Below are 23,049 nucleotides of genomic sequence, written 5' to 3' on the forward strand. Positions count from 1 at the left end.
ACATCACCATTTTACAATGCAAACATAACTTACATTAAACTCACTGTTATGATTATAGCTTAAGATGAAATAATTAATAAATGAATATAACATTATTTTGCAGCATACCTAAGTTTCATTTTCATGTATATTTATGAGTACCTTCTGAAAAGTCATACCATTAAGATCTTCCTATGTGCATGCTCCTGCATCATCTCCTCCAGTTATTTGATTTGGTTTAGTAAGTATTCTAGGCAGACAGATGCTTTTAAAACAAAATAAAGTTCAATATTAAGGTTCTGGTGGTACTTATTATACACAAGTGTGGATGTACCATTTTTAAAAAGGATTATTATGAAATTAAACACTGATATAAATAAAACAGCAACAGTCATAATATTAAAGCCTAATGGGGAACTTTGCTTTGTGTCAGTTTTGTCTCTCCAAAGTGTTGAGTTGTTTTTTTTTTTTAGTTTTTGTGTTAGTTTTAATATAAAATTTCTTAGCAGGAATTGCCCAGTGTTAAATGAAAGACACAACAATGATCTTTGTACTGGAAGAAAAAGAAAGTTTCTTTTGCAGTGTATATTTAGGTATGAATATCAATTTGGTCTATTTTAGAATCATCAAAAATTCCCCACAGTATCTTCAGTAAGTATAAATATCTATAAGTTAGTTATTTTAGTTATAAATAACTATAAGATGAAAAAGAATGCAGAATATGACTGTCTTACATAGTACATAAGTATGCATACATACTTACTATATAAAGCAGAGGTTGAAAGGTACATTACTATTGTACTCAAGTAAAAGTACAGTTACTCTAATTAAATTCACTCAAGCATTTAATAAAAAGGTTTTTTTAAGTGAGTAGCTGCTGAGGTGTTGTACAGTGAAATCGTGAAATTGTGGACTTTTTATAACCACTGTACTAACCACACAGAAAAATGGACTGATAAATTTATACAAACGTAAATTTTCATAGTTATGAAGTTATGCACACATTCTTTGCAAACATCCATAAACAGATAGAAGCCTAATTAGAATAAAAACAGTAGTTCTTTCTACTGTCTGTATTTCCTCTAAAGTTGCTTGATTGAAGCTTTCTCTCGCCTCTGTCAGTGTCTGAGGATGATGAAGAGGAGGACAGCGACATGGAGCGGACCTGTGACTCTCTTCTCATGTGCATCGTCACTGTGCTGAGTCATGGTCTGAGGAGTGGAGGGGGTGTAGGGGACGTTCTCCGAAAGCCCTCCAAAGAGGTACGATGACTCTGATGAAGCTTCTGACTACTATGTGAATGAATGTGTTTGGGATGAGAGCGTTTAGCACCCGCAGCTGCAGCACGGGTCATTAAAGTTGGCTGTGAGCCCGCCGTGTGCCAGAGTTGTTTTTGTCTCATGGGGTTTCACAACGTTTTCCATCCAGCTGCTCTGCCTCCGCCTCGTTTGAGAATTAAACCTCAAAATAGATTTCCTCTGAATTCAGGCTCAACCGCTCATGATGTCAAAAGAGGATGTGAATATCTTCCTCACGTACTCACGGCACATTAGACCAGAAAGTGTTGCTGGCTGCTGTGGTGAATTTCTGAAGTAAAACAGCAGACAGCCACAGTGTTGCTTTGAAACACATGCTTTAAGTGTGTCAGACTGGTGACCACAGCAGGGTATTTCCCTTTTTTTGTACCTCCTTCTTGTACTTCAAAGACAGTTAATTTATAAAGAGTGAATGACACACCACACTAAATAAAAAAACAAACATTATCTTTCCACATTAATTTTTTAAAAATCTGTGTCCTACACAGCAGAGCTCCAGCAGATTTACAATCTCTCTGCCGTCTCTGTTACTGTAGCATCTGGCAGGTTAGGCCTGCAGTCTTGTGTAACCATTAACATCCATGGCAGTGACGGTTAAAGCAGTTTGAAACCCATAACATCATCCCTGACACATTTATGTAAAGAGCTGCCCTTTAGGTCACACATTAATGTACACATGTGACCTAAATTATGCCAAACAGCCTGAGCTGATACACGTCTGCCCCACAAAGTCATTCTTAAGTCACAAATTAGAAGAACTGTTGAAATAACCCTGTTTTTCTTTTCTTTTCCAGGAGCCACTGTTTGCAGCCAGAGTGATTTACGACCTGCTGTTCTTCTTCATGGTCATCATCATCGTCCTCAACCTCATCTTTGGTGTCATCATTGACACCTTCGCTGACCTGAGGAGTGAAAAACAGAAGAAAGAAGAAGTGTTGAAGACGACCTGCTTCATCTGCGGTGAGACACCTGATCTAATCAGCTGATAAAACAGCAGTTGACTCTTGTTTTTGTTCTTATTTCACATGCTGCACTTTTAATATTTGATTCATGCTTAAACTCCTGATCATTTTACCAAATTAGTTACCTCAACAATCATTTGTTTAGCAGAATCAGACAGAACTATCAGGGACTAAGACTCAAAACCTGTCATTTTCTTACACTGAAGTTGCCAAAGCAATCCATTGATGTTTGTTTGGAAAACAGGAAGTTGTCTTTTACCTGCTTTAAAACAAATGAGATGGATGGGCCTGATGAAAGCAGAGTAGACAAAATTGACATAAACAAGGAATAAAAATAGCCATGGACACAAGAATCCAGTATTTTGCTATCGAAATATTTTCTCTCACTCTTAGATTGATTGATTAACCTTTGCACAGTAGGGGTGTCAGTCTTGTGCTAATTTCTTGTTATTAACATTGATCCCATCTTACTTGTTGTGAATAACATCTTTTTTTAAGATATATTTTTGGGCTTTTTATGCCTTTATTTCAGAGATAAGGACAGTGAATACATTTAGAAACAGGGATGAGTGGGTGGGGGAAAGACATGTGGGAAAGGTGCAGCAGGCTGGATCCAGGCCACCCACGTTCATGGGGCACCACCTAACTGCTCAGCCATCTGCACCCCAATAACAATAGATGACTTAGATTTTTTTCTAATAAAGTTTGATCTGGATGTCCTGTATTTAAATTAGGGATGCACAATATTATCAGCCTGATATTGGTATCAGCAGATAGCAAAATTTCTGCCAATATTTCCATCCCATATTTTGGCTGTGAATATAAGTATATATTGACTGTAATTTAGGGCCATATATACTAATAAATTAGTAGAGTTTTAGGCTGGACCAACAGACCTGTGTCAGTTGAGGTATTTTCTTTATTTATCTTCATTCTTTGAACTTTAAAGTGTGATTTGAGGACTAAATTTTGTTTCTGTGTTCATCCTCAAACCTTGATAAAATATTTCAAGGACTTACATTTTAGCTCTGAAAATCATATTCAAACATCAGTGTCAATACTGGTATCGGCTTAAATGAATCTGTAAATATTGGCATGTCAGATATTGGCAAAAATACACATTTTGTATCCCTAATTTAGATGTTACCAGTGGTTTGCTGTAAAGCCTCTGTATTTACATTCATGAAGGCATCTATTCATTGTAAACTTTGACAATGACACTCTGATCACCTCCAGAGTATTCCTGACTTGTTTAGATGTTTTTCTTCATCAACACTGTAAAAAGTCCAACTTGATCAATGTTGAGTGAAAAAAATTAGGAATTACTGAGTGCACTGTTGTTAATTTAACTAGTCAATGCAACACATTGTGTTGCATTGACTATGTAAGAAACATACAAAGTGAACGTATAGAATTAAGTTAAGCCAACATTTTCTGGGGTAAATAGTCGCCATACTATTTTAGTTGAGCCAACTGAAATATATATATAGTATATATCATTTATCTTCTATACCACTCATCCCATTCGGGGTCACGGGGGGGCTAGAGCCTAATCCAGCTGTCATTGGGTGAGAGGCGGGGTACACCCTGGACTGGTCACCAGTCAATCGCAGGGCTGACATATAGAGACAGACAACCAGGCACAATTTAGAGTCACCAGTTAACTTATTGAGCATGTTTTTGGTGGCTGGAGGAAGCCGGAGTACCCAGAGAGAACCCACACGTGCACAGGGAGAACATGCAAATACCACACAGAAAGGCCCTCCCCGGGAAGCGAACTAGGGACCTTCTTGCTGTGAGGCAACAGCTCTCACCCCTGCTCCACCGTGCAGCCCTATAATATATATTTCTGTTGAAAATTTTTCTCATCTAAGTTTTTACACTGCTATCATCCTGTGTCCAATTCCTGTGGTCTTCCAGACATTTTAATGTTGCTCAGCCTGTCAGATAATTCTTTTAAACAATATACCAAATTGTTGAATTAGCTGCTCCTGAGGTTTTTCCTTTTTTTGCTAGATTTATTTTTTTCACCTTAATTATGCCATTCTTTCACTTACATTGATACCTTCTTGGACTTTATATTGATATCTCCAGTCAAACAGATACAAAATGCCAATTCAACATTTGAAATTGTCTCTAGTTACTGTTACTTTGCATTTCCTAGGTACTACATATACCAAAATGCTCGAAATTTTCCTGGAAAGAATGTTATTTTTTGCATTCCCAAAAGATGTTTATACAGTTTGTGTCATTTTCCCAACATAAATGCCAACATGATTGTTAAGAATCTGATGTCATTCCCAGCTTTGACATCCGTCTTCCAAGGAAGCATGTCCCTGAATGATGACTCAGCCAACATTTTGGGATTTTATAGACTATCTCTACATATTCATGATTTTTTTTTGGCATTAGTTTTAAACAAGCATACCCAAGAGTTCTGAAAAGGTATCAGGGAAAATTGGAGCAATGGTGTGGCATGCAAATCGACACAGACAGACAGACATGCAGACAGATACACTGCTGATTATAGTTGTAAGATAAGCTTTTATTATACTTTAATTGCAACCCAAAAGTAAACTTAAATGCTGGGTATCTCAGAAATATTTTTAAAGCTTTTGTTTGGGATTTTATGCCATTATTAAGATGGGACAGTGGGACATGCAGGAAAGGAGCCATAAGTTGGATTTAAACCTGGGCCGCTCCCTTTGATGACAAAGACTTTTATACATCGGAAATACCCACAAGGCTAACCGCACCCCAGATATTAATTTTCCAAAGGTTGTAACTTTTTGCCTGAATTTTCCTGTGTCACATGCTGGATTTTTTTCTAAGCATTTTTCCCCTTGTAATCAAATGTCCTAACTTTGTAGTGGCAGGCTTTCTACTGTAATCATGAGGGCAGCCTGCAGCTAGACAGAGCTCCAATGTGTGAAGGCTGTGCATCATCATTACACGCCTCATGTCACCAGGTTGAACCCCAAGTTTACTTCTCTGTATGTTTGATTTCTTGTTGGTTTTGAACTCTTGTGAAGAACATTTTAAAGTTGTAAGAAGCCCCCCCCCACTCCCCTCTGTCTCCCTCCCTCCTTTTTTACTCCGCTGTCTTTCCAAAGAAGGCTGAGTCATGTTGAGCTTCCTGTTGCTGCTCAGTTCGCCTCCATACTTCATGTCAGTCTTACATGCACACACACATTTTCTCCCACTCATTCACACACAAACTTAATTGTAAAAGCATATGTTTTCTTCTGACTTCCAAAACTGCACTTTCCTGTACATGCATTTCATTTGTCTGCATAAATAATTGCTCAGTGCAGGCTGTGTGTAGTTACTTTGTACATATCTGAGCCCAGCAGTATGCTCCATGTGTGCATGTTGGGTCAGGCAGTGAGGACGAGTGGTAAACATATGGAAGGAGAGCGGTATTATGTCACCATGCAGCCTTCAGCTGTGACTCACTTATGTTAAAGAAGGCCAGGCCGCAGGGGGAGCTGCCGTCTCCATGGTTTCCACAAGGACCATGAGGGAACAGGAGATGCAGAGATTTGGAGGCGACCTCCATGGGCTTAAGTGGCTCTACATCCTCCTACTCGCTTTTATAAGCCATCGATCTCTCACTTTGTTTTGTGTTAGGGTTTTAGATTGATCTACGTCAAGAGCTCTCTGTTCAGGCTGGCAGGTTTTACCTGTAGATGAAGAGCTCTTTGTTTAGTGACCTCAGAAATACTCTCATCTTGGATAGAAAAGTTGAACATATCAACAGATTCCCATAGACAGCTGACTCTCTTAAAGTCCTCTGAAGATGCACATCACCCTCAAAATATTTCTAAGATAACTGATTCTAAACTCATCAAACTGTATTCAACATTGGTGACCTCAGGAGGGACAAAGAAAACTCAGTTTAACCAATGTTAAAGATGAGGAAAAATGCAAAGGCAGTGTTTGACTGTTCTTTTCTTTGAAGAAGAAATTCTAAAAGGATGCGTCCAACTAAATTGATGTTGTAAACTTTGAGAATCTAAAGGCTCATAAATACTAAAATGTATACTGGTGGTGTTTTTAACAGAGCAGGCAGACCACATTTAGCATAAAATTTTGCTTGTCAATTCAGCCAAGAAAAAAAATGACGGTAGAAACCATCCTTTATGTTCCTGTCTATAAATCTTCTTCAAAGATGCAACACCATCAGCATATGTTTATGTTTGTTACACTCTGGAGGTGATGCGCAATGGTTCCAGATGCATTTACCTATATATTTTTTTTCTTTTTTAAATTAAACTACATTTAGATGTCTGAATTCTACTGTTTTATTTGTATGTATTTGTATTTGTCTAATAGACTTATTTTAGTGTGTACTTAAAATGCAATTCACTTGTCTTTTTATGGAGTTTTATGGAATTTATGGGCACAACAGCATAGGCAAGATTGACAATTAATGCAAATGCAAAACTGAAAGTCTTTGTCATGTAATAAAAATATGGATTTTAAATTTTCTTATACAACAGAAGATTGTGTTTAACTACCAGGCCACATTTTAGTTACAAAAATTTGCTGAGTAAAACTTTATAAAATAGTATTTTAAAATTCACAAAAAAATGGATGTAAACCTCTGCTCTGTGATGCTATGGGAATGGCTCTTTAATGTGGCAACACCACATATGACTTTGGGGAAGAAACGACACTACAGCTGTCAAAAAGCTGTTATTCAAATCTGGCTTACAGGGACAATGAACTTGCACAATAAAAGCATAGCTAGTAAGCAAATCTACACACTATGTGTTCTCTGCAGAGGATGTCATACAACAGCAGAGAGCTTCCTATGTGGGGCAGGTAGTGATTTCTACATTGAGAAACGCTACCAAAATGTCATGTTTTGAGCTTTTTAAGACTTTGCCAAGCATTCATAGTGCGAAAAAATGTCATTTTTGTGCTACTTTTGTGTCCCAGAAGTAGTAAAATATTCAGGCAAAAAAAGTAGCACACAATGCTTATGAATGGCCTGTTTCCACAAAGCAGTCCACTTTGCCTCAGTACAATTCCCGCAGTTAAGCATTAAACTGATCTTGCCCATGTTTCCTCAGCTGATGTCCATCCAGTCTCAATCATTGTGACAGGAAACCCGTCTCCTTTAAGGGGTCCAGATCATTTTGTTTAGCTCAGTAGAGCTAGTTGTTTGGCTCCCAATGGCTCTTCATTTGGTACCAGTTTTGCTTTCAAAAATGGCAAAATTAGGATTTTTAATACAGTGCTTAACAAATTTATTAGACCACCTGTCATATTTGTCTCAAAGACCATCCAGCATCAGGAAGTGCTTTAATGCGGACTCTTTCATCTTCAGTGAACTCTCCATGTTTTCCCATTTTGAACAGGAGTGAGGGATTTCAAACTGAATTCACCCAAATTTGAGCCGGCTCACTGGGCTTCTCTGGGAAGTCAGAAATTAATCAAGCATAACAGTCAACCACTAAAACTCATTTTTCTGTTCAGGAATGCAAGTAAATAACTATAATTTTACATATTAATCAAGAAATATTAAAGTGCTTTACAATTTTTTTCAGTTTTTTTGTAAATCAGTAAATTTGAAAATTCATGGATAACAATAATAATTGTATTTTAGCATTAAATATATCATTTGGGTTAAAGAGCTTCCACATATTGGTGTATTAACCATTGCAGAAACATAAAAAATGATTTTAGTAATTACCAATGCTGTTAATTTAGGGCAGCTGTGGCATAAACCTTATTTTGGTTAGGGTTAGGGTGGCATAATAAATGTGTTAAGCACTGTATGTTAAAGGGGCTCAGCTAGCCTCTTAGCTCAGTACTTGACTCCTCAAAACTCTTGTCTCCCTTCATCTTGCTAGACAACATTAGGAGGTCTGCAAGGCTGAGTAAATTGTGATATTGATTGGCAGGTATATCAGTTTAACTGTGGAAAAAATCCCTCTTTTGTATAGTGTAGAGATCATACTGAATGTAGAAATTTTCTGCTGTAAATTGCAGTGTATAGGTCCATTTAGAGCTGGAAAGTACTAACTTCATTCAGTTCACACTTATTCCTAATGGCTGTCCCCACTTCCTGGTCCCCAACGGACATAAATCACGTGACTGAAGAGAACCTATTGCTGAACTGTAAGCAACTAGCAAGCAAGCAGGAGAGTGGAAGATACTAAAACCCAGGGCTTTTTACTTTGTTGTACTGTGGGGGGGTAGTTATGCATAAGGAACCCCAGTGCATCATGGACATCCCCATCACTATGACCAACATGTTGGCCCTGCCAAATTAATTAAAAATAATAAAAATACCTGAAGCTTAGAGTGATAAAAAAAATGTTTACAGTCATAAATCAGTCCAGCATAGCTTTTAGTCTTTTCACATATTTGCACCAGCCTTTGTACTTTAAAAATATATTCTGGTTTAAAAGTATTGATAAACCATTTTTCTTGTTCTTCATTTTCAGTTTCCCATTGCAAATTTTAAATCTGTAATTATGTTCTAAGTTTTGTATGCATATTGCAAATAAGTGGCATATTCTGAAATAATATATTTAACTAATATTTCTGAATGATCACTATTCCACTTTTTATTGCATTGTACTTGTTGCGCATGCAGATGTTCACTTTCTCAACTTATAGTGAAAGATAAACTGACTGAATGGAAGCTAACCTCTGTTTTCAGCAATCCCCTCACTTTGTTATATTTATTTTATAGTGTCTGTTATTTCATCTCTGCAGGCCTGGAACGTGACAAGTTTGATAACAAGACAGTGACTTTTGAGGAGCACATTAAAGAGGAACACAACATGTGGCACTACCTCTACTTCATCGTGCTGGTAAAAGTGAAAGATTCAACTGAATACACTGGCCCAGAAAGCTACGTGGCTGAGATGATCAAGGTAAATTAACAGACACTCCCTCTAAACACACATCCTCCTCCACAGATAATTGCTTAGGCCTTCTTTTTTTCCCATTTAACAGTATTAACTCCTGTGGTTTTGGATTAGTTTATAAAACCCATGCTGAATGACATCAGGAGCAGCAGCGTCCATGGTGTTTGCATGGATTATATTTGTTCAAAGACCACTCTTTTTATTTTTTCTCCCTGCTTGACGACTTATACACTCTATCCTTTTGCACTTGCCAAAGTCTTGCAATTATTGTCTGGTGTTTGCGATTTCATATATGATGGTGTTATTAAGTAATCCAACTTAGTGAAGTAGAGAGTTCCTCTTTTCTTATCACAACTATCAAACTTAAAAGTCATGCACACTTAATGACACCAACAGACTTCTACACATAAACAGGATGTCTGCGAAACAAGATGGTAAATGAGCTGCAGAATAAAACTGATCAAAGGACAATAAGGAACTGTTGGTCAGCTCACTGGGATTTTCTTTAAAGTAGGTCCAAGTCATAGTCACAGTGCATACATCTCAGGGCTATAGTGTCATTTATAGTTCACACATTTTTGGACTTGGAGAAGATTCATATAATTGTGTCCCAAAGGGGGGTCATGTGGGGGGTACTGCAGGAAAATGGGGTTCCTTGGCTGCAGCAGCAAGCCATCAGGTCCCTGTATTAACAAAATGAGAGCTGTGTCCACATCCTAGCACAAAGTCTAGTATGTTCCCAGTGCGTGTTGGCTTCCACTAGGGCTGCCCGTTGTCTTTGATCCTGTTTGTGATTTTCATGGACAGGATCTCAAGGCGCAGGAGGATTTCTGGTTCAGGAGCTCAGAATTTCATCTCTGCTGTTTGTAGATGATGTGGTTCTGTTGGCTTCCTCACCCGGGAACATCCAGCAGGCACTGGGGTGGTTTGCAGCTAGTATGAGGGTAAGCACCTCCAAGTCTGAGGTCCTCTGCCAGAAAATGATGGATTGCTCCCTCCAAGTGGGGATTGAAGGCATCCAAGTATCTTGGGGTCTTGTTCATAAGTGAGGGTAGAGTGAGATTGACCAGCAGATTGGTGCAGCATCAGCAGTTTTGCAGGTGCTGCACTGTATTATCTGTGTCGGAAGGCAAAGCTTTTGATTTACCAGTTGATCTTCGTTTCCAGCCCTCACCTATGGTCATAAACTCTGGGTAATGACCAAAAGAATGACATCACAGGTTCAAGCAGTCAAAATGAAATTCCTCTGGAGGATGTCTGGGCCCAGCCTTAGAGATAGCGTGAGGTGCTTGGACATCCAGAGGGATTTCGAATATAGAGCCCCTGCTCCTTTGTATCAAAAGGAGCAACTGTAGGTGGACATCTGATCAGGATGCCTCCTGGTCGCCTCCCCTGTGGGGGTCTTCCAGGCACGCCCAACTAGGAAAAGAGACATTTCAGTCCAAAATTCTACATACTGTACCTGTAACTTTAAAGTTCTTCCCATGCTCTATCTGTAAATGGAGAAGGCAGCGATCATGACCTATTTAGCAACCAGTCAGCTGGGGGAGCTCAGACTATTTCAGCTTCACTTCCTGGAGCTTTTGTGCTGTCCATTCTTCATAAAGATTATTTCTGAAAAACGTGTTCTTGTTGCACAGAAATCCAGTTTAATTAACTCCTTATTAAGTATAGAAACATTCTTGAAACAAAGAGTTGCTGTCTTATGTGTTCGGCTAACTACAGGAGCACAACCTGGACTGGTTCCCACGGATGCGTGCCATGTCTCTGGTGAGCAGCGATGCAGAGGGGGAGCAAAATGAAATCAGGAACTTGCAGGAGAAGCTGGAGTCCACCATGAGACTGGTAGCAAACCTGTCTGGTCAGCTGACTGAACTTAAGGAGCAGGTATGCCATGAGAAAGTAGATCAGTTTAGTTTAATTTCCTTCATTTCAATTTTCCCTTCCTGAAACTGTTTTTTTTTTTTTTTTGTTTTGTTTTTTTTTTGTGGTTGTTAGTTATTAGTGACTTGGCCAAAGTTACTGCTATATCACAGCTTTGAATTGTTATAACAACCAAAAAATGTAAGTGATCTATAGTGTTGCTAAACCACCAAAAGTGCTCAGACAACCAGGCATTTCAATATGGTTAAATTTATTGATGTTTAATGACATTCTTCTTCTTCAACAAGTTAAAAAATCCCAGTTTTATGTGGAAAAGGAGTTAATCTGCTATCAGGGGAATACACCAAAAATAATAAATGAGATGGTCATTACCACTTTCATGTCTGTACAGTGAAACATGAAGCTAGCAGCAGTCAGTTAGCTTAGCTTAGCTTAGCATACAGACTGGAACCAAGGTAAACTTTTTGCCAAGCCCTGTCTAAAAGTAACAAAACACAGCTGTATATAGTGAAATACCACTTTGAAGCTTTAAAGCAGCATCAAGTAAATCACCATCATTTCAGTTTTTAGAGCTACAAGTGATCATATTTGGTAGAGTGGTAGGGATACAAGTTTAACAGGTTAGTGTATTGTTTCTGATAGAGATTTCATTTTTTTCAGTAGTTGCCCAAAGATAGTAATTGACTTAAAGAGCTAAGACAGCTTGTGTAGCATGGGGAACTCCCAACTAACTGCCCTTTGTCTATCTAGTTTTATCAAAGTGTAACTCTGGACAGTTCTCATGAGACAGTTCATAAGCCAAAAGCCATTTGTGATAATAAAATTGATCTTGATGCATTATTAGTTTTTTCTTTGTCCAATCCATCCATCCATTTTCTATACCGCTTATCCCGTTTGAGCTCACAGGGGGGGACCTATCCCAGCTGTTGTTGGGGGGTACACCCTGGACGGGTTGCCAGTCAATCGCAGGGCTGACATGTAGAGACAGACAACCAGGCACGCTCACACTCATACCTATGGCTCCACTGTATTGAAAACTGCTTAAAAAAAAAAAAAAAACATATATATTAATATTTTCCACTATTTCCACTAAAATCTTTTAATCTACTTCAGTCCAGGTCAAAACTACCAAATATTCAGTATTTTAAATAGATTCTGAATGCTGCTTTAAATACATAGTGTCAGTATTATTTAAAATGTCATACAAAAAAGGAGTTACTTTCTATTAATACACGATGGGGGTCTCTGATATTTTTTCAAATTATAGTCCTGAGTGTATAAAACATAAGCAAAAAAAATATGATAATAATACATCATGATTTTAGAAATGAACCAGGTTACAACACAAATGTTAACTTTACTCTTGTAATTTTGTTTTTCTGTGCAGATGACAGAGCAGAGGAAACAGAAGCAAAGAATCGGTCTTCTTGGTCATCCACCTCACATCAACATCAATCCCCAGCAGCCTGCCTGAGGGCCCATAGGTCCAGTTTCACCTGTGCCTGAGCGCTCCTGCCTGTGTAACTAACAAGTTAGTCAGGAGAAAGCCAAAACATGTCCATCTCCAGTTTGTATTTAGGTCGACGTCTGACTGTACACTTGACCAGACACTCCTCCGACATGTGTGCCTCTGAGTGTGCGTCTGAAGTGAAAGTTTTGTGAGTGTTACTCACAGCCTGTAGTGAGGATGTGTCTGTGTAGGTGAAGTGTGCACCAAGTGCCTCAGGACCTGAGAAGCCAGTCCTGTAAGTTTTCTGAGATAAAAACACTGACTTCAGCTTTACTACCCAGAATGCCTTTATATCTGTGTTGTACCACACTAACAGCATGCCAAAGTTTAGCCATTGTTCCCCAGGGAGAATTACTCTCAAGTGGCCTTGTGTAGTGAGGTTTTTGCACCTTTTTGCACCAGCAAACTCAGGTCACATGGATTTCAAAGTTTATTTGAACTCTAAAAACCACTTTATTTAATGTTTTGCATTAGTCTGACAGCAATAGCAAGGTTCAGTGATATGCAATATCTAATTAAGAATGAATTATTTTTGGTAACTGGTGTTTGCTTTTATATTGAAAATTATATTATCTTTATTTAAATATGGAGACAAACAACACCTGTGAACAATCAACATGTTTATGAAAGAGCTCTGAAATGCTCTAAGAAATCCTAAAGTGTTTTTATTAACCTGATGATGAGTGTTACCACTTTATAGCTCTTTGTGATCTGACATGAAGGTTTTACTTTTTTGAAGTAAGAAAAGACATTTAATATGACATTGTGGAGTTATTTTGAGTTCCCACCTTTTCTAGAACTATTATTTTGAGTAATAAAATCATAAAAACCTAAAGAGAAACAGGAGGAATTTGTGTGAAAGTGATGTGAAGTCACATAGACAGAATACTGTAGAGCCAGGCTGACAGGATTTTGGGAGAAACTTTAAAATAGATTTATTTTTTCCCTCTGCACTGAGTTATTTAATCTTCCTTTCATACAATTAGTCCTGAAGCACTGATATTTTTGTAGCACACAAATAGCTGTTTAGTTTTGGTTGATCACTTTGTAAAAGATTGACAAGAGAGTGACTGATTGAGCTATGAGGTACATGTGAGAAAGAAATGAAGAAGATATAGTCAAAGGGGTGCAGCTTGACCAAACTGAACTTTAATATAATTAGATGGCTTGTGTCTGAAATGTACATTCCATTCCTGGAGTCTATTTAAATAAAGAAGTGTGTAAAATGATTTATTTTGTGATTGTTGGAAACATGTGAGTCGAAAGGTCAAAGACATGAAGCGTTCCCTGGTACATGTGAGACAGCTTGTCTCACAGGAGCGGGGTCATGCTTTTGACTGGGATAAATAACTTTGAACAGAGAAGCCAGTTTGAGAAGTGCAGACAGATGAACTGTGAAATCTTATCTGTGGTCCTCCACAAATGAGGAAGTGCTCTTATCTCATCACTGTGTTATATGAGGAAATATGTTGGCATGATGCACACTTGTAATTTTCATATTAGTGGCTTTAACTTGAACTGTTAGAATTCATCAAAGCAGAGGAAGACTATTTTATTTCATTAACTTAAAGCTCCTGTGGTGTTGTTTTTAACTGGATATTAAATGGGCTGATAAATATAGTAAGGCACTTTATTCCCTACAAATCCAAATACAGTTAAAGTTCTTCACGTGAGCTTTAAAGATTTAATTTATTGATGCATCTCAGAAAATTTCATGTTTTTCCATGACTTACTTTAGAGAGTTAAATTTCCATATATTCAAGATTCATCTCATACAAATTGAAACATTTCAAGACTTTTTTGTTTTTAATTAAGATGATTACAGCTCTCAAAAATCCAATATCTCAAAATATTAGAATATTGTGGGAAAAGTCAAATTTTCCAAAGGTTTCCTTGAACCTTTAGTCTCACTGTGGTTCAGTGCACACAACCACAATAATGGGGAATACTGCTGACTTGACAAATGTCCAGAGGACAATCATTGACATCCTCCACAAGGAGGGTAAGCCACAGAGGGTCACTGCTGAAAGGGCAGGCTGTTCTCAGAGGCTATATCAAAGCATAAACATAGGAAGTTGTCCTGTTTTCAGATGATTTCTTTTTTTTTTTTTTAGAAATCAAGGTCCCAGAGTCAGGAGGAAGATCAGAGAGGCACAGAATCTAAGGTGCTTGGAGTCCAGTAGTTTCAGTTTCACCGGTCAGTGGTGGTTTTAGGTGTCATGTCATCTGTTTCTGTGGTCCACGGTGCTTTATCAAGTCCAGGGTCAAAGCTGTCACCCAGGAGATTGTAGAGCACTTCATGCTTCCCACTGCTGAGAAGCTTTATGGAGATACTGATTTCCTTTTCCAGCAAGACCTGGCACCTGCCTACAGTGAAGCCAAAACTACCAGAAACTGGTTCTGCTGACCATGGTATTACTGTGTTTGATTGGCCAGCCAACTGGTCTGACCTGAACCCCATAGAGAATCTCTCAGGTGTTGTCAAGAGGAAGATAAGAGATGAACTGAAGGCAACCTGGGCTTCAAACACCCCATCAGTGCTACAGACCAAAGCCACGTCACATAGCTGCTGTAATTTCTGCAAAAAGAGGTCCAACCAATTACTGAGTGCATAAGTAAGCATGATTTTCCTGAAGGTCAACATTTCTGTGTTATAATTCCTTATTCTGGACTACAGTTTTGTGATATTCTAATATTTTTGTGATGGAGGATTTTTTTATTTGAGTGAGCTGTAAGCCATAACAATCTACAAAAAAAAAGTCTCGAAATATTTCACTTTGTTTGAGATTAATCAAGGAAATATTATATAATAATAATAATAAACTTTATTTGTATAGCACTTTTAAAAACAGAGGTTTACAAAGTGCTTTGACAACAAGCAGAATCACAGGTACAAAGCAAAACACAAACAGCAAAACATCACAGGAAAGACAAAACCCCCATAAACAGAAGAACCCATAAAAAACTCAGAAAGCAATGTAACTCCAACATCATAAAAATTAGCAGAACATTCTAAAGATTAAAATGGTGTCAGTTTAGAAAGACATCATAAAAAATATAAATGAAAGATTCACTTCTTGAAGTAAATCAGAGGAAAAAATGAACTTTTAGTTGATATTCCTTTTTTTAGATGCAACCATAAGTTATAATAAATACAGGGATTTAAACAATAATGCTTTTGCATGCATTTATCCCTTACATTTTTTAAATAACTTATAAGGTTCTTAGCAACATTATCTAATTTGTTGTCAGTGGACTTACGTCTAACTCCATTGCACACAATATTGCAAACTGTTAAACCTTGTCTCCAACAAAATAATTAACTTAATTAAAATACATCTCAGCATAAAGAAACTTCTACATTCTGATTTAGCACAATTTACCGTGTTTTTTCTCTACATTCTCCATGAATATTTACGATCTTCATGAAAAACAAAAATAGGCAGCATGCTGAGAGTTTTTTAAAAGAACAATTTCAATGTTGAATCGTGATGTATTTGCCCAAATTATCTTCATGGGGTTTTCCCTCATTGTTTTAATCTAATTATTGTTGAAACACTGAGACATGTGTTGCACTCATGGAGCAATTACTGATTCCTGGAGCCCACCCCAATTATATTTAATCCACTACACCCTGGGAATGTAGTTAAACCACGCTAAGTGGTCATAGTATGTGAGTCTTTTTGAAGCTTTATTTAAATGAAGGATGTCACTTGTTACTCTGAAAGGAAATTCTTTCCTAAATCAATGATAAGGGTTGTTATGTGACAGATGCTTGTTCTGTGTTAATTCTTCTTTTAAATGAACAATTTAAAAGAAAAGTTAACTTGTTTGATGGTTGCATGAAATTTAATTATTGCATTAAGCATATGCCCATATTAATGTAGGATCTGCCTATCAAAATTCTCCTTAAAAAACGTTAATACCTATTTTTCATTCCCAAGTCTTACCTGGCTTGTGGGATAGGATTTTGTTTCCTCGCCCTAAAAAGAAGTCTTGAAAATAAATGTTTTTTATGCTAATTAAAATAATTCCCAAGTTAAAATGTAAATATTTTGCAAAATGAGAAAAAGAAAATACCACAGTTATTGCCTAATAATGGTGTAGTTTATACAGAAGAAGACTGACCCATTTTACCGAAATCCACCTGTCAGACATTGTTAGTTTACATGATGCATGATGAAAAACGTACTCATAATTCGAGTCATATGCTGTTTTTTGTGATAACTTACCACTCCAGGCTCTTGGATAACCTGACATTTAAAAGAAAAAAAAAACTGTTTCTTGTTTCTCACCAATTAGGACACAGCAAAGTGGTGTTGGACAACCTAGAAATATGGAGTTAAAATATCTCAATCGTTCCCTGTATTTGGCCGCAGTAAAGGCACTAAGGGCCGATCTCATTGATAATTCCTAGAAATAAAAGGAACTACTAATATAATAGTGGGTTAATGAGACAAAAAACACTTATTTAAATTTGTGTATTTGAAAGTCTGGCCCCCCAGTGACTGCCAAAACAAAATCTGGCCCATGTACAAATGTAGCTGATGACCCCTCCTGAGACATTCAAACCCCAAATGCCCTATTTGCTAGTGTGAAATAAATAAGTGGTAGTAGGTGCTGCGTTTAAGGCCTCTGTGCACTTATTTCCCCCCGACATTACTCTACAACACCTGAAGCTGTCCTCTAGCAAGAGTAAATATTAACTGAGTTGTGCTAATGACAGTGTAAATGCCATCATCTTGCCCTGATATGCCTCTTTTATTTACGATTGTAGAATCATTTAACCTGCATCACTATATAGGGTGCGCTGGTGTGACATGTATGTGCACCCAGCCTGCAGCAGACAGGTGCAGCTGCTGTGTGCTGGATGTACTGGGCTGCTGAATGTGCCCTGCACGCTCAGCAGGCTCCAGGAGCCATGAGGGGATCAACGTGACAAGCAGCACCGCCTCATGACAACAAACACCGAGTCACTCCACGCACGGATGCACGTGGTTTTCATGTGGGGACAATACTGTCGATAGCTCACCTGCCCTGTGCTGATAATGAGATCAATTTATGAACAGCTGAATGATCTATTTTCATCCTTAGTTGCGTTTAGGTGTGTTGACCTTTAGCATTTAGCAAGGAGTCGTTTATGTGTAGCGAAAATAAAGTCCAATAATAAAGGTTAATTTTAAGGTTAAAATTAAACGTGTACGGTTCATATAATAAACACAATTTAAAAATATGACTGAAATATAAAGGGAAGCAACAATATCAGATTTTTTTCCGAAATGTACTGAACAGTATAACAGTATGCACACACCTGTATAAATCTGCTCAAGTAAAATTTAGCCCTAAAAAATCTCTACAATTTTTGTTCTGCATTTGAATATGATTTTTATATTGTATTATATGAATGCAGTATTTATAAATTATCTTAAATTATTTGAAATATTAAATGTATTTTTATATTATTTTTATTAATAATAATAATTATTATTATTATTATTATTATTATGACTATTAAATTCAGACACTAGACATTAATTAGGATAATATCAACCACCAGTGCAAATACGCCGAAATACAATGGCTAAAAGTAATTTGTAGTCCAAATTAAGTATTGATTAACAGGTGACTTCAATGAACTTGATCAAAATCACATCATTGCTGCCCAAAAATATCGTGGGATTTCAGGCCCGCCAATGGCCCCTAAAGTATTTGAATCGTGTTATTGTCAGTTTTTATTGGCAGCAGGTACCATACCCACTCTCCTCTCCTGCCCGGGGCCTGTTGAACTCCTCTGGTTCCCAGCCAGCACGTTCCCTGCGCCGTGGAGAGCTCAGTCTTGTTTCCATACACTTCAGCATGGTGGTACACGGGATCTGACTCGTCCCGCCCCCCGCGCTGACGTCCGCAGCTGTCCGCCCACTGAGGCTCCTTATCGGTCGAAAATGGGCGGTCCCTCCGCCGAGGATACAGCGCCGTTTAACACGTGAGCCTCATGTGACAGAGGTAGGTCAGGCTGAGCGGAGAGTCAGAGGGTTTATTTAACTCGTCGCTCTGTCCTCCCCCACTTTCCCAACGCGCCACCAAAGAGGGTTGCCTTCTTTCTGCGAAGTGATCACGGGGTGGATGTCGCAGTGACTAACTTCACAAAAACAACCTTTACATCAGAGTAGCTGTCAAGAAGGAGAGGAGATTTTATATTTCAGCGCTTTTCAAGCATTTTTGTGCATTTTAATATTTTTTTTCCTCGCGGGAAAATAAATACGAATTTATCAGTGACTGAATTGGAAAAGTACTTCGACTTTGACTGCGTGATTGGAGTTAAAAGAAATGGAGCGAATTCCAAGCGCGCAACCGCCTCCCCTGTCCAAACACCAGGCTGATCTGTCAGACGTGCAGGGGTAAGTTTCACTTAAAATGCTCTAAAGACACTGTATCATTTACTGTGTGGAAAAAAGTCTTTATATTCTATTTCTGTCACTTGAACAAAAAGTTACGTTATTTCTCACCGTCTGCTTATTTTATTTTTTAGGATGGATTACCCGATGTATGTTTATAAACCCAGACGGGGAATGAAGAGAGGAGAAGAGAGCAAGGTTGGTTTTGATTTTGTTTGTTGTATAGTCTATTTGTTAGGTAATAACCAGAGCTTTCATGAAAGGGTGTGAACTACAAGAGAGGAATTATACTGGCAGCAGTCCTGTAGTCCCATAAATGGTTGACCTAATTCCTGCTATGACATAACTCCTTGAGACCTCCCTATCGGTGTGGCTGCCTCTGATCACACAGAGCTGGAATGGCGTTCACGGATCCGAGGAATTAACCCATCAAATGCTGATTTGTGTTTTGCTGCAGGAAACCTACAAGCTGCCTCACAGACTTATTGAGAAGAAAAGGCGTGACCGGATAAACGAGTGCATCGCTCAGTTGAAAGATTTACTGCCAGAGCACCTGAAACTCACGGTGAGTTCATGCTGTTGCAAGCAGGGAGAATAGGATTCACTATATTGAGTGGCATGCGCCACTTAGTGGTTGTTCTCTGATATTACACCCAATATGCTGCGTGCGTCAGCAGCCAAACTGAGGACTCATTATACAGAGGGCGACTTTGTGTCACTGTTTAAACTAGATACTTAAAAATTACTGTTTTTATGTAGAAATTATAATATACACTCTTAAAATTATCAGTGTGTAGACAAACTATTTATTATCTATGGAATTTATACTTTTTAATGTTATACAATATGTATATCTTTCTGGTTAATTTTGCTTTCAGGGTTGCATATGCAGTGTTGTGATAATGAAACAGCTAAAATCATGCATGCATAGATGGTACAGTGTAGTCTCAGTGTGTTATGTAAGAGGTAAGGATGTGCTGACGCTGTGTGTTTTCCTGTAGACTCTTGGCCACCTGGAGAAGGCCGTGGTTTTAGAGCTAACGCTCAAGCATGTGAAAGCCCTCAACTCTCTCTTGGAGCAGCAGCAGCAAAAGATCCTCGCCCTGCAGAATGGCATGCAAATTGGTGAGCTGCAGATCACACTTAGACACACATACCAAAATGCATGCTGATCTGGAGGGTATTGATGAACAGAATGCAAATGCAAAGCACAATGAAAGGATTGTGCACAGCCACAGGCAAATTGGTGCGTCAAGTACAGCCACAGTCGTTCATAAAGGTCTTTGTTTATTCATTTCAGTTGTTTGACTCTGCCGTTCCTCTTTGTGTTTACAGAGCAGCCTGCAGTCAGCCAGGAGAAGTCAGAAGAAATGTTTCGCTCCGGCTTCCACATGTGCGCAAAGGAGATTCTTCAGTATCTTGCTAGTCATGAAAATGATGGAGACTTCTCACCATCCCACATCATCAATCACCTACATAAGGTAGCTGCAGAGGTGCTGCAAGGCCCAGTCAGACCGCGCACTCCTCCAAGTCCACGTCCCGAGGAGATACCCGCCTACCACCAGCACCAACCTCACAAGGAGACACCCACCAGCCTCCCACCCAAACCCAGCGAGGGCTATGGGAGGAACTGCGTGCCTGTCATCCAACGAGCCTACGCTCCACCCAGTGGTGAGCAGAGTGGCAGCGATACAGACACGGACAGCGGCTATGGAGGTGAACTTGAGAAGACTGACTCTGGAGCTCAGCAAGGTCGTCAAGATTACTACGTGCAAGAAACCCAGCTGAAGCGAGCACTGAGCGAGAGGCAGGGCTCTAGCATCAAGCGAGAGGATGAGGAGATGCGCCACAAACGACCACGGGTGGAGTCATCAGAGGATGAGCTTCTCTCAGGTGGAGAATCATCATCATCTTCGAGTGGCTATAGTAGCTACATGAGTGTATCTCCCAACCATCCACCCCCTCCTCCTCCACACCCACTCTGCATGCCGTTCTACCTCATTCCACCCTCAGCTGCAGCCTACCTGCCCATGCTGGAGAAGTGCTGGTATCCTGGAGCTGTGCCCATGCTCTACCCAGGGATGGGAGGCTCTGCATCCGCCATGCCCAGTGAAAGGCCACCTCCACCTCAGCTTGTGATGTCTCCAAGAGGAGGCTCCCCTGCTCCAGCCATATCTCAGACTCCCATGGACTCCCCCGCTCTCCTTCAGGCGCTAAAGCAGGTACCACCCCTCAACCTGGAAACCAAAGACTGAGAAATAAAAGGACAGGGGTGAAGAGACAAACCTGTTTGAGCACCCAGGAACACAGACTGTTGTAGGAAGGAGAACCTGACTGAGCCTTTCCATTATCCCTCCTCATTTCCGCCCTCTGTTCCTCACAACACAAGAGGACGTGTAGAAACTATCCAGGCGAGGTGGAGTGGAGAGGATGCAAAGCTCTGGTTGAATGTTTAAAGTTCAGTTGTTTTATTCAATGCAAATGTATCATACAGACTGGACCTGCCCTGCACAAACACAAACACATACATACGCACACATAAAACACTTGGTTGAATGTAAAGAAAGATTTTAGATGCTGCTGTTAAAGTTTAAATGCCGATGACACTGATGCACTCACTTGTAGCTGTTGCAAGACACGCCATCTTTGTACTTTTAAAAAAGTGTTGCACCAAATGTTAGCGTTAATATTTCACTGCCTATGTCCTATAGGTAAACATTATCATCACACCACACCAATAACCATAAGTTCAAGGGTTTCCTCAAGTGTGTACAGACAAGAGTAAAGGGTACACCCGATGCACGAATGAAAGAATGGGCCGCCATGTGACCACACTGAATGAGAAGTCTTGTTTTTGACAAAAACAGACAGTCAGGATGGATTTTTTTCTGTAATTATTGTTCATAGACCTCTTGTACATTTCTATTTTTGATACCTGTTCTTGCAGTCTGTCCATCCGGAGGATAGAAAGTGGACATATGTACATTGTGTACTCAGAAACTGTGTACATATACTGTAGCACTGTGCTGGACCTGGTCTGCATACTCATCATGCATCTTTTTCTGCTCAAGTCAAACCTGGTGTTTGTTCTTGCTGTTGCCTTTTACTTGTGAAAAGCTGATAAATCTCAGATGTTTATTCTCTGTACTGCGTATGAATACTGGAGTCAAAGGAGCGAGGTGGAGAGAAGTGAATGTAAAACGTTTTACCAGAAGACTAGTTTTCTATAGAAAGAGGTACTTGAGATTTTATATTTTGGGACCTACATGAAAGATGTTTGATGTACATATTTTGTCTATAAATGTTGATATACATTATATAAGTGTAATAATAAAGTATTTTTTTTCCTGTGGAAAATGACTTTGACTCTATATGTGACAAAAAATGAGTGCATGTGTGTGAGTGTGAAAATACCCACCAATCAAATGCAGTCCGTGCAGTTTTAGTTCCTGCTCTCATGTCGCAGGGAACACTTATGTAATGACAGATTTGCAGCCTAGCTCTCCTGCTGCTAAAACGTCTGTGCCCACTAATAGAACAACAAGTGAATCTGCACGAGTGTAAACAGTTTCAGTTAATCACACGAGGCAGCGATCGAGACCAATCTGCTTCTCGTCAACAGCGCTGACAGGGAGACATGTTTCTTATTAGCTGTAAGATTCATCATGAGATGCTGTTTTCTCCATATCTCTTTCTGGATTTACAAGAATGTAAACCTGCAGATTCAGTAAATCAACAAATACCAAGTAGAATCCCAAGAACCTGGCTTGGATTGTGTTACCACTTTTTTTATCTCATGTTGCAGATATCAACATGTGTTTATTTCTACTCAGAAACAGCAAAGTTGATGCCAAAGAACAAGTTATTACAATCTGTATCATCATCTTATTTGTTTGCCTAAACGTCTCCTTCCCATTTCACTGCTGTCATTTCATTCAAATTAACTCATCCTTTACTCCTGTCACTTCAACAAATAAAAACTAATTTCCGCCATCTTGAACTTGATAGCCAGTGTTTTATGGGCCTACCACATAACTGCAACATCATTAGGAACCTTTTTCATTCTTCTGTAATGTTGTCCATCTGATTCTAGTTTTGTCATCCGTCAAATTTATT

At 38.9% G+C, this 23,049-nt stretch overlaps 2 protein-coding genes across 6 annotated transcripts in view; both read left to right on the plus strand.

Annotated features, from left to right (window-relative positions):
- The window catches only part of LOC121506856 (inositol 1,4,5-trisphosphate receptor type 1), a 126,832-nt gene extending 113,065 nt beyond the window's left edge, over positions 1-13,767 (plus strand). For all 5 annotated transcript variants that reach the window (XM_041782817.1, XM_041782820.1, XM_041782818.1 and 2 more), the window contains 5 exons: positions 1,102-1,241; positions 2,090-2,255; positions 8,990-9,150; positions 10,870-11,031; positions 12,416-13,767. In XM_041782817.1, coding sequence (XP_041638751.1) covers positions 1,102-1,241; positions 2,090-2,255; positions 8,990-9,150; positions 10,870-11,031; positions 12,416-12,502 — 716 coding nt within the window. In that variant the 3' untranslated portion in view covers positions 12,503-13,767. The remainder of the gene's footprint in view (positions 1-1,101; positions 1,242-2,089; positions 2,256-8,989; positions 9,151-10,869; positions 11,032-12,415) is intronic.
- A 4,769-nt stretch (positions 13,768-18,536) lies between these two features.
- On the plus strand, positions 18,537-22,297 carry LOC121507223 (class E basic helix-loop-helix protein 40-like). Its single transcript, XM_041783436.1, has 5 exons — positions 18,537-18,936; positions 19,068-19,131; positions 19,391-19,498; positions 19,935-20,058; positions 20,269-22,297. Exons 1-5 carry the CDS (start codon positions 18,866-18,868, stop codon positions 21,186-21,188), a joined length of 1,287 nt encoding a protein of 428 aa, XP_041639370.1. The 5' UTR covers positions 18,537-18,865; the 3' UTR covers positions 21,189-22,297.
- The last annotated feature ends 752 nt before the right edge of the window (positions 22,298-23,049 follow it).

The sequence above is a fragment of the Cheilinus undulatus genome, linkage group 3 (assembly GCF_018320785.1).
Source record: "Cheilinus undulatus linkage group 3, ASM1832078v1, whole genome shotgun sequence".
Taxonomy (NCBI): Eukaryota; Metazoa; Chordata; class Actinopteri; order Labriformes; family Labridae; genus Cheilinus; species Cheilinus undulatus.

What these genes read in the sequence shown, in the direction of transcription:
- LOC121507223 (XM_041783436.1), top strand. Translation starts at nt 18,866, where the DNA reads ATGGAGCGAATTCCAAGCGCGCAACCGCCTCCCCTGTCCAAACACCAG. An exon ending in CAGAGCACCTGAAACTCACG is followed by an intron (nt 19,499 to 19,934) that starts GTGAGTTCATGC and finishes GTTTTCCTGTAG; the next exon opens with ACTCTTGGCCACCTGGAGAA. An exon ending in GCAGAATGGCATGCAAATTG is followed by an intron (nt 20,059 to 20,268) that starts GTGAGCTGCAGA and finishes TTGTGTTTACAG; the next exon opens with AGCAGCCTGCAGTCAGCCAG.